This window comes from Nymphaea colorata, chromosome 2 (genome assembly GCF_008831285.2).
Source record: "Nymphaea colorata isolate Beijing-Zhang1983 chromosome 2, ASM883128v2, whole genome shotgun sequence".
NCBI lineage: Eukaryota > Viridiplantae > Streptophyta > Magnoliopsida > Nymphaeales > Nymphaeaceae > Nymphaea > Nymphaea colorata.
This window is the reverse complement of record NC_045139.1, coordinates 13,952,727-13,963,583: the sequence shown is the minus strand read 5'-3', so window position 1 is coordinate 13,963,583 and position 10,857 is coordinate 13,952,727. Positions and strand designations below refer to the sequence as shown.

At 40.7% G+C, this 10,857-nt stretch overlaps 2 protein-coding genes across 2 annotated transcripts; one reads left to right on the top strand and one right to left on the bottom strand.

The window, feature by feature from the left end:
- Window positions 1–80: 80 nt before the first annotated feature.
- LOC116249084 (uncharacterized) lies at window positions 81–6,352 on the bottom strand. Its single transcript, XM_031622208.2, has 10 exons — window positions 6,059–6,352; window positions 5,218–5,277; window positions 5,037–5,076; window positions 2,487–2,665; window positions 2,283–2,321; window positions 2,037–2,123; window positions 1,783–1,843; window positions 1,420–1,544; window positions 1,125–1,216; window positions 81–623 (listed from the first exon to the last, which is right to left on the bottom strand). Exons 1-10 carry the CDS (start codon window positions 6,104–6,106, stop codon window positions 509–511), a joined length of 846 nt encoding a protein of 281 aa, XP_031478068.1. The 5' UTR covers window positions 6,107–6,352; the 3' UTR covers window positions 81–508.
- Window positions 6,353–9,111: 2,759 nt separating this feature from the next.
- LOC116247444 (late embryogenesis abundant protein D-34-like) lies at window positions 9,112–10,028 on the top strand. Its single transcript, XM_031619626.1, has 2 exons — window positions 9,112–9,735; window positions 9,867–10,028. The coding sequence occupies exons 1-2, from the start codon at window positions 9,112–9,114 to the stop codon at window positions 10,026–10,028; spliced, it is 786 nt and encodes a 261-aa protein (XP_031475486.1).
- Window positions 10,029–10,857: the final 829 nt, after the last annotated feature.

Genomic DNA, 10,857 nt, shown 5'->3' with positions numbered 1-10,857 from the left:
CTAAAGCAGGGAAAAACACCGACAATCACAAGAAAAATCAGTTAGTCATATCAAGTTGGACCAATTTGCAGCACCTCTCAGAATCAAAAGCAAATTGTAATCTACAATTGTCATCCACTCCAAACACCAATGTCAAAGGATGGAAACTAATCAGGAGATGGAAACTAAATGCTCTGCAATCATCCAACTACGCCAACTCCACAGAACATATGCAGCAGACAACCCCGAAGTCCCCTGTAACTTGACGAAAAATGACATTTTCTTTTGCTTATCAAAAGAAAAAGATTTAGCACTTTTCTTATCTCAGGTTCTTTCCCACTTCCATATCTTGTATCCTAAGATCGAGATTCCTCTAATTTAATCCCCCATGTATGCCTTCACCTTTTATTGTTCATTAAAACCGAAAACAAAACTTACCTTCAAATTTCCGAGCAATGAATACAATGCAAAAGGGGGCTCTGAAGAAGAGAAAAAGGGGAAGAAAATGAAAAAGAGAGCCTGTGTAACTTCATATATCCGTTAAGAGCAGGGATGATACAATCATGAGGTAAGCGAGGAAGAAAAACACCGCAATCTGAATCAAAAATCTAGGGTTCTCTCGCATTCCCGGAGATGTTACTGCCCTGCACGCAACAATATTTCAAAATTTCAGGAAGAAAAATTTATGAAGAGAGTCATTATTTAAGTTCGAGACTGCTCACAAATCCATCCCACAAAACATGCAAGTAACACTACGTAGTCCTGCTAAGCAAACCCTATACTACGTGGACATCTCAAAATTGTGCATCATTTCTATAGAAACCATTATAAAAGGCCATTTCCTCTCTTAATGAGACAAGAAAAGTGGAAACATTCCAGCCCACTAAAAGAATGATAAAAATGACACAATTCCCCATTTTCATTGTTGCGATCTCAAATATTGCCCCACATAATATGGCATAATGGCAGGCTTTTTATGAGAAAGAGGGGAAAAAATGACATAATTCACAATCCTTTGCTGAATTAACTGAAAGCCCATTTCAGCAAGATCTTGGAAAGGGGTCCGCAGCAAACCCCTGTACCAACTTGCAGTGAACATTCAATAAACAAAGTTTAACACAAGAAAATGCATATAATTAACTTGCCTTGCAATCCTTTGAGAAAGGCGATAGAAAGGTAGGCTCTGGATAAAGACGATTCCAGGTCCAGTGAGTACAGCAGTTGCATGATTTTCTCCCTATTTGGTTGACAAGAATCATCAAAACCAAGTAGGGAAAAACAGCACAAAGAAAAGTCTTTCAAATATTTTAGTCACTTGTCAACTACTGGAAAGTACAAGGACAGAAACTCTTGGTATGCCATGTTAGGACAACAAAAAGGCCAAGCAGTGAAATCACTACCTCTTAATGAAACAAGCTTATCATAGAGGAAAAATCTTACCCCAAAGACCACCCGCCTTGTTGGGTTGGCTTGTTTCACGTTCAGTTCAATACTACTTGTCATGGCCACAATGCAAGATGTATCCACAACCAACACTTCTCCTGCCTCAAGATTCTTTTGCACAACTGCCACAATACAATGAACAAGTAGCATCAATGGAGAATAAAATAAAAAAATAAAGAGAAAAACACCAACGACTTCACATGTGCACAAAGAACAGCTATTTTGTCATTTTAATACAGTTCTTTTCAAGGAGTCCGAAAGCATAGAATTCAGGAACATGCTTCAGATTTTAATTCCATAGCAGACAGATCATGACTACTGTAGTTAACATAGGTGAACAGATCAAGGAAAGACCATTACCAGATCCACCACCAATTATGAAGGCAAGCCCCTGACCTACGAGCTTCTGTCTCAAAATACTCTGTTAAAGCAATGATATCATCGTTAGATTCATGCCTTGAGCAGCAAATGTTTTTCCTAACTTGGAGGAATACATGTTTGCCTATGTAAAAGTCACTAAACCAACCCATAGCAAGTACTAGAAACTTGAGTGCAGAATATTAAAAATCACATATGAACAAAAGAAATGAAATTCCAGATGCAAATGACCTCACCTCTGCACCACCCACATTATGCCGGGCTCTCTGATCAACTGTATTTGTCACAGTGACATCATTAACAGAGCAAAGAAACGCATCTGGCTACAGCAACCATATCCATAACAATAAGATGGATGCAGAATACATTATTGGGAATTAAATTGGGTGACATGAACCATTTTACTTGGACGGGAGAAAGTGTTGTGTAGAAACTAGAGAAGTTCTCATAGTCCTTACGAAGTACTAATAAAATGACTGTACCTGACATAGAATTTCTCCTCCGAACTTCGCCAAATCAATCTACAAAGGCATCAAAATAAGTTTGATGACGTCAGTTACAGAATCCAATCATTCAAACTTCTTTTCCTTATCTGTATCTTGATTTTTAAATTAAGCATATGCTATTGGATATGAAGCTTGATATTGCAAGAGACAGAAGAAGAGGGGAAAAAATCCAGTACGAACCGGCAGTATACGTGCTAGTGATGGAGCTGCAATACCAATGAATCCATCACCTGGTCCTGTATTATTCAGGATGACGCTAGTCACACTCTTGCCAAATAGCCATTGCCATATGCTCCCTTCGTTTTCAGGTAGGTATACATTCTCCATTTGAATGGAACCCGACATATAACACATAGAACCTGCCATATTTTTCAGAAAGTTAACAATAAATTTGGAGCTACAAGACGAGAACTCATCAACCAATAACAAAAGATAAATTTCACAGCAAATGCTAAATGAATTGAAGCTTTTGCAATCAACATGTGGACAGAATTTGCATTACAGCTATATTGCAATAGTTGATGCTCAAGTTGGTTTTGCAGTGCTTTTTCTAAACTAACATCAAACCTGTAATAATTTGTTTGGTCGGTCATTCTTATCTTCAAAATAAGTCCTATAGATCCTTATACAAATAAAACAAAGTAAAATAAAAGAGTCTCAGATATCTAGCTTTCATGATCATTAATTCAGCACCCAATGTAATCTTGTACACTCACATGCTCAGACTGAAACCTTTTGAGCTACCACCAAATCGTTAAGATTTAATGCAGCAAGGAATGTCATTTGATCGTCCTGCTATTTCTACCCCATTGAAAGGTAAAAAAACCAGAAAGTTGTTTTCTTACTCTCTGAAGATTTAGGTTTTTTTAGGAGCAAACCAAAAAAAAAAAAGCTTGTTATGACAAAGTAGAACTCCCCCGTCCAACAGAAGTGGAGATCTTAAGAGCCAACCTCAAATGGTTAGTAGTCAAATTCCAAATCTACTGTATGAAAAGGAACATCAGCGGCACATAAACCATCCTTATATCCCGACTTTCTCATCTCTGATTCTTAAAATAGAGAAGAAAGAAACTCTCCCCTCTCACCACATCCACACCACCTTCCCCCACCCCACAAAAAAAGAAAAAAAGAAAGAGGCAAACAAAAAATTGAGTGTCCCCAATTAGGTATTGGGGAGTTTACCACCTTAGTAAGGATTCTGAAGATTATCCACAAACTGAGTGAGTCTAAGTGTTCGAGTTGAGAAACCAGGAAGGTTTACCACCTTATTTCAGACTGAACCAAGCTCTTCCCGACACAACAACCAATCTCATAATGGACCACCACGGCAAAGCCCCTTCCTGATCACCAACTGTATCTAAGTGCATTATTTGTGGGATGAGTTATGGTGTTACCATTACCTTAGTGTCATTGTCACAAATATCGCCATATCAACCAAAAAAAAAAAACATGAACAATAAAGTCATCAAGTTTCTTTCATATTTTTTTCCTTTTTTTTTCATTTTCCTTTTTTTAATGTTGCAATTAAGGTGGAATCAAATTTAAACTTAGACTGAATTACTTTCACCATTGTTATCATCATCAAAACATTATTTTTATCATTTTTTTATTACATTCTCATCTATTTTATTTTTACCATTTTTTACATTTTTCCATTTTTCAAAATTTAGTGAGATTTTCTCCAAAAAACTATCGAGAAATCAACTTTGATGAAAAATACCCAAGAAGAAACTTGGCATTAAGAACCGTAGAGGCTAGAACAATATCCACGACTGTGCTTAAGTTGTTGCAGGTACACATATGCAGGAGCTACAATCATAGGTTTTCATATTTTCCAAGCAAAAGCACAAAAATAACAAAACTATGCCACTTTTGTTATTTCAATTACTGCAACAGTTCTGACAGTTTATCAGCTGAGTGAGGCATCCAGGACATCATTCAAGCATTCTTTCAGTCTTTATAAAAATATTTATGGTTCTGCACTGAAAGGATACATACCAGCATGAATTTGTATAAGGATTCTTCTGGAATTACAACAAAGCTGATCTACAATATTTTTTTAAGAGTTTTTCACAAGCAGTCTCTACATGAGATATTTGATGAATAGGTTTGACTGTTTGAGTATCTAGCAAACTAGCATGTATTCCATGCTCGAGGGGGCACCGCCCTCGACCTATTCTCAAACTTTAAATAGGCAAAAGTTATACTCAAAAGGGAAGCATTCCATGAAATTCCAGTTGGATTGCTGTAACCTGTTGTTATTGAAATTGGTTCAATGAAAATAAAAATTGCAAGAGCAGTCTCTCTATGTATGTTAGAGGCATGCACGTCAGAGGGAGAGAGAGAGACAACAACTTCGCTGCCATGAGTTATATTTAACTTAACGTGCTTTTGAAGAATAAATGTACCCTTGCAATAGCAAAAAGGATAACTTCTAGAACAAGCGCCTGCACTATAATTAGAGTGAAATATCTGCCTTATATAGTTCAATGCTCTAGCATCTGTATATTTCATCAATAACTCCAGAAAATATATATTCTCTGACAGGTGAAGGCAATGACACAGGATCTCCCAAGGATAAAATTAAGCACAAGTATTTTATCATGCTAACACTCGTGAATCCAACGGATCCCCTTAAGTGTTCAAAAACACTAACTACTCAAAGACAACCAACATGAGGTGCCATCATCGATTCGAATATGATCTTGGGGAAAGAATTTAGGGACTTACCAGGTTTTGCAACGACCTTTTCTTGTGATTTTAACATTATCTGGTAAATGAGAAACAAATAAGCAGAAGAATATCTGGAAAAAGAAACTCAAGAGTACGGTTGGTTTCCTATCCAAGGCCAGGTAACTATGTACCTTCACATAGTTTCAAGAAACAAAAGAAAGTTATATTTCATAATCACCTGCACTATTTGAGCTTCTCCTCCCAAAATCTGGAAAGCTGTAACGGCTGCTTGCGGGCTCTGAACAAGCGAAAATATGTCATTTTTTAGAAAAAGAAGCAGATTTTATATGTCACAGATAACTTCCCAGTAAATCAAAACTTCCAGTTCCAGCACTTCAAGGAGCTAAAAAAGAAAAATCGCCCAAGAGCAAACATCATACTCCAAAAGCTTTTTGAACTTTCTAGCATTACTTTTAGAATGTCACTTATTTAGGTAGTCCGTAGATGCTGCAACAGTTTCAGATACATCTCGTATTTTACACGCATATGGTCATCCAACGCCATTGACAAAAGCCTATAGACTTGTGTAAATGGTGCAATGATCATCCAACCTAACGAATCCATCTCACCGACTTAAAGAACTACTCGTCTTCCCATCTCCCCCCAAAATTCAAGAATTGATTAAACCCCATCACGAGATCAGATGCACCGATATTCCAGTCTACCGTAATTAACAATTATAGAGTCCTCTGGGCACCAAGAATCCCTAAGCTTCGCAGACAGAACAGCTAGTGTGCTCTACCAACATGGATCACCCCACAAAGAAAAAAATAAGAAGAATAAGGGAGAAAACGACAGGGGAGCACAACGCCCGGAACCGAAACAAAAAAGGAATCACCGGATCCTCGTCGACAAATCTAACTTCCGCATAGGAATGGGCAACTAGAAACGCGAAAGCGCCAATCCTACTGAAATGGAGGCTACAAGCGAAAGAAAACCCTAATTCCGCAGAAAAAAGAATGTGATCCCCACTCAATTTTTTGCCAGGAAAGAGCGAGAATGAAGAGACGAGCACCAACCTCGTAGACGTAGGGTTGGAAGGGAGAAGAGAGGAAAGGAGCAGCCATGGCAGAGAACCCGAGACGGGGATTGCCCTACGACAGTGACGGCGATGACGACAGTCAGGTCTCAAGATCTCCACAGGAGGACAACGATCCCAGCATTCCCCTCCTTCACCTGAAACAGCAAGCCACCGAAACGAGAGAGAGAGACAGGGAAAACAGAGACGATGACAACGTACCGCACCGTAATTCTTCTCTCTCTCTCTCTCTCTCTCTCTCTCTCTCTCTCTGCAACAAATTCAGGGAAGGGAAGCCGGTGGCGGTAAATTTTCTGCCGATTGACAAAACTGCCATGGTACAATAGTGGAATTCACCCTTATGGCATCCAGCTTTCGGCAGTGATGCAATCGAGTCGAGTACAAATATCGAAGCTAAAAAAAGATCCAGCACTCACATTTCTATGGGCTAAGTGCATGATCCGGATCCGAATGTAGATCACTAACCTTGCCAGTAGCCAAGCTATCGTAGGACTGAAGTGGGCAAACTGCCTACTTCAGTCAATGTAAACCTTTATATAGGGTTTATTATCATATGTTTAATTCATACCCACATTAACATTTTGTAGCTTTACATGCACCTAATTCATTGCAATAATCAAATGGATCAGTGCCTAATAGTCAAATACATCAGTATCTTTCAATTGAAACTTTCTCTCCCCTTGCTCAGCTATGCTCTCTTTTGAGGTGATTGAATCTACTTTTAGATTTGGATCCTACTCGGTTGACATAATTACACTTGAGCTCAGATTTCGTGGTACCTAACGATCCAAACTAGTAGATTCATCACCCCCCTACCCCCCAAAACTGACTACCGCATCTTTTATCTTTATTAAACTTTGATACTTATTGATTTCGCTCCAACCCGTGATGCCCACAGAGCTAAGGTTGGGCACTTTATACCTGACCAGACTCGGGCTTAGACTTGAAAAAGGGGTACTGGTTTCTTATTGCACCGGCCAAGTAACCTCAGGTGGGTCTGATAAATTTTTTTATAATTATTTTATTAATCTTTATATATATATAATATTTTATTAGAATTAATCATATTTATATATTATTTATATTAAAAACAAGCTCTAACTAAACTCAAACTCGAGTTTCAATAATCGAGCCAAGCCCCAACTCGAATTTCAGGTATTGGGCTGACCTGGGCTGGGCTTTCTTATAGGGCCGAGCCGAGCCGAGCCGAGCCGAGCCGAACCGAACCGAACCGGGCCCAATGCCGAGCAGGGCACTCTAGAGGGGAAAGTCGCCCAAACAAAACCCTTTACTTGGGAGGGCAAGTTCGTAATTAAGAGGTAAGAATGGCAGATCCGTCAAGAGGACCTGCCGGCTGCCCTTTTGGGGAGGAAACATTATCTTTCATAGTTTTCGGTGGAGGGTACTTTTGTTGTTTTTCCCAATGAGAGGGGGCTTTTCTGTTTGTTTTGTAAGCATCGAGGTTGACACGTCAGCAACTGTGCCTGAGTTGGAGGATATTCATTGGTGCTGGTATCAACGTCGACGTGTAAGAAACGGTTGACTTGAGTAACGAATCGGATATAATACGGATCCACGGGTTGCAAATCCGGAGCGAGCTTTGAGTTGCTGTTTCCATTCTTTACTCAATAGCAATCACTGGTAAGAGCACCGTTTGATTTTAATATGCTGGGCACGCCTCGGCTCCGATACGTGTATACCATTTTTTTTTATAAACTGTTGAAACATGTGAACTAATATATACATATATATATTTCCATGTTTGAAGAATTTAATAGTGCATCCAAAATTATGAATAATTTTGTAGAGACTTACAAAAACGGTTGTTAAGTGATTGGCTGTCATGATTATTAATTTTTTAAAAATTGAAATAGAGATTGGCAAAACTATTTTAGATGTAGTTCAAATTTTGGACTTTTAGACATTGATGCATATGCTTTAAGGGGGTTGGACTGTGTTGCCCTACTTTGAAAAGCTTAGTTTTCTGTGTGACTTAATAAAGGATGTCATTAACTAATTAGTTGTCTTTGTTTTTTTCTAAAAAAAAAAAAAAACCAAAACTAATAGGGTGCAAGTTATGATTCTACTAGACCAAAAGCGTAATCGTAATGTGAAAATGAGCAAAGTTGTTGCAATACATGTGTGTGTATATACGTATACATTGTTTAAAAGATGGATTAGCATTGCAACTCAAATGAGAAATTCAATGATTGAACTACAAATTATTGATCGAAGGGCCCTAGTATTTCAAAATTTATACTCTAGAAAGCACCGTATATATCTCACTGATACGTGGGGAAATAGATAACTACTATGCTCTTATATATTAGATTTTGATGAGAATCATACTACTTGATGACTCTAATGAGACCAGGTGATAGTTATTAAGTTGTAAAAAAAAGGCTACAATGTTTTTCCATAAATTCTAAATACCCTTTAAACGAGCAAGGAGAAAGAAAAAAAATAGTTTCCTTAAATGAAACCCATTGTCTCGTCTGATTGGTAAATGTAATATCTATCATATGATTTATTTGAAATTGACCATCTAAATGATTATCATTCAAACATTTTGTAGCTAGGATTTAGATATGTTTTGGTACAAACACGACCCGTTAAAGGATTGGGTCTGAACTGGCTTTGTTTGGGCGTTGCTGAGTCAAGGCCGGTCTTACCCTATTCTGTCTCACGGTGAACTTTCTTGTGCTTCCTGTTACAAATGCTATCTAACTTTGGAGCAGATCGATTGGATCCCATGGACTAGATCTAGTACGCGGACCGAAAGACAAGCACCAGCCTCTGACTGAAGTGCCATCTCCATATTCGGACAGGCGTGTTAAGAAATGAACGGAACACGATGTGCAAGAGAGGAAGCCGTTTGACACGAATGGTCACACGTGCCTCTTCCTTACATCCTCGCGATGAGTAGAAAAGTGTTGCACCGGCACCGGAGGTTCTCGTACGCAGGAGTTCCTAGAGTGTCTACTGGTTGAGCTGTGTCACTTTGGTTGGAATTCGATCGACTGCGCCGGACAAATGAGCCAAGGTCAGCCCCGGAGGGAGACTGGGACCAACTTGCCGGACGTCAAGCCGGTGGCAGATCCTGTCAAGTATGGCGACGTCTTCAACGTCTCCGGCGAGCTGGCGAACCAGCCCGTTGCGCCGAGGGACGCCGCGCTGATGCAGTCCGCCGAAAGCCAAGTGCTCGGTTGGACACAGAAAGGCGGCGTCGCTGCTACTATGCAGTCGGCAGCTACCCTGAATCAGGAGGCGGGATACGTTCACCCCACGGAGTACTCCGCTGCAGTCGGAGGTCAAGGGATGAAGGTCACGGAGTCCGACATCCCGGGCCGCCGCGTTGTGACGGAGTCGGTTGGTGGGCAGGTCGTGGGACAGTTCTCGACCCCGGTGCCGGAACCGTCTCCAGCGGTAACTGGTTCGTTCACGATCGGCGACGCTTTGGAGGCTGCGAGCGTGACATGCGGAGACAAGCCGGTGACGCAGAGCGACGCCAGTGCGATTCAGGCGGCGGAGATGCGTGCAACCGGGAGCAACGCCGTCAGACCCGGAGGAGTCGCCGCTTCGGCTATGTCGGCGGCCGATGCCAACGAGAGGACTGGGGACGAATTGCAGAAGACAACGCTGGGTGAAGTTTTAGCGGTAAGGGATAACAAATTATAGAGCTAGCTCGTACCGTGGGTTGTTTGTGGTCAGGGGAGCTGTTCTTATGGTTTTCAGTTGGAAAAAAAAAAAATGGAACGTTGACCGGTGATTTGTGTTCGATTTGTTAGGACGCGAAGAGAAGGTTGGTGGCGGACAAGGTGGCGACGACGGAAGACGCTGAGAAGGTGAGGAGCGCGGAGCTCCGGAACAACCCCAACCTGACCACTGTCGTCGGCGGGGTGTCGGAGAACGTAACTGCTGCTGCCAACCTGAACGAAGCCGCCCCTTGAAGACGAAGGTGACGGAAGAAAGTTTCGTAGCGTCTGTTTTTTTCCCTTCGCATGAACTGGTGGCTAGGTGTTAGAGAGCGTCCTCACCGGTTTGGTGTGTTTGTTTGTTTTCGCAGCTCTATAAACGAGAAACTTCCTTGGTGTTTGTTTGGTTGCCTGTTTAAAATGGATATGGACCCGATTAGCTACTGACTGGGAGAATAGTTTGGATTTTGGAAATGGATTTGCAGGCTCGAGCGTAAAGAAAAGCACGCTTTAAAATTGATTGGATCGCATCGCACTGGAATTGTCTCCACCGGCTCTCGATCAAGGTCTTTTCTCCGCTTTCAACGATGATAAGAGTCTTGTCATAAAGATCGAGGCGTTACGCCATACGGCTTTTGTGCTTTCGTACAGCGTGGTGTATGACCGACTTCTTAAACTATAAATATATACATAAAGTAATGAAAATGAGAATAGCAGTTATGGAATTGTGATATTCGATGGCAACGATCTCCAAAAAAACGTAATAATTTCCAGAAAGAAAGCAAGTTTCTGCTAATTATATTTGAGAGAGATGAAGGGCGTCGATGTAATTGGTAGCCTGACCTGCGTATAATCTGCGGCGGGCGTTCTGTAATTCGGGTGTACAATCTTTTGCAGCCTAAAGGATTGTACTTGCCGCAGTTCCTCAAGGTCTTTTACTTTGGATACAGAAAGAAAGAGATATTATGATCCCGGAAACTCCCTGCCGGAGGACGAGCCTCCATCCTTTTTATTGAAATATGAATGCTGTGATTGCTGCAGCAGAGTCTAGTGTTCCACCAACTTTTATAAATGCACTTGAATA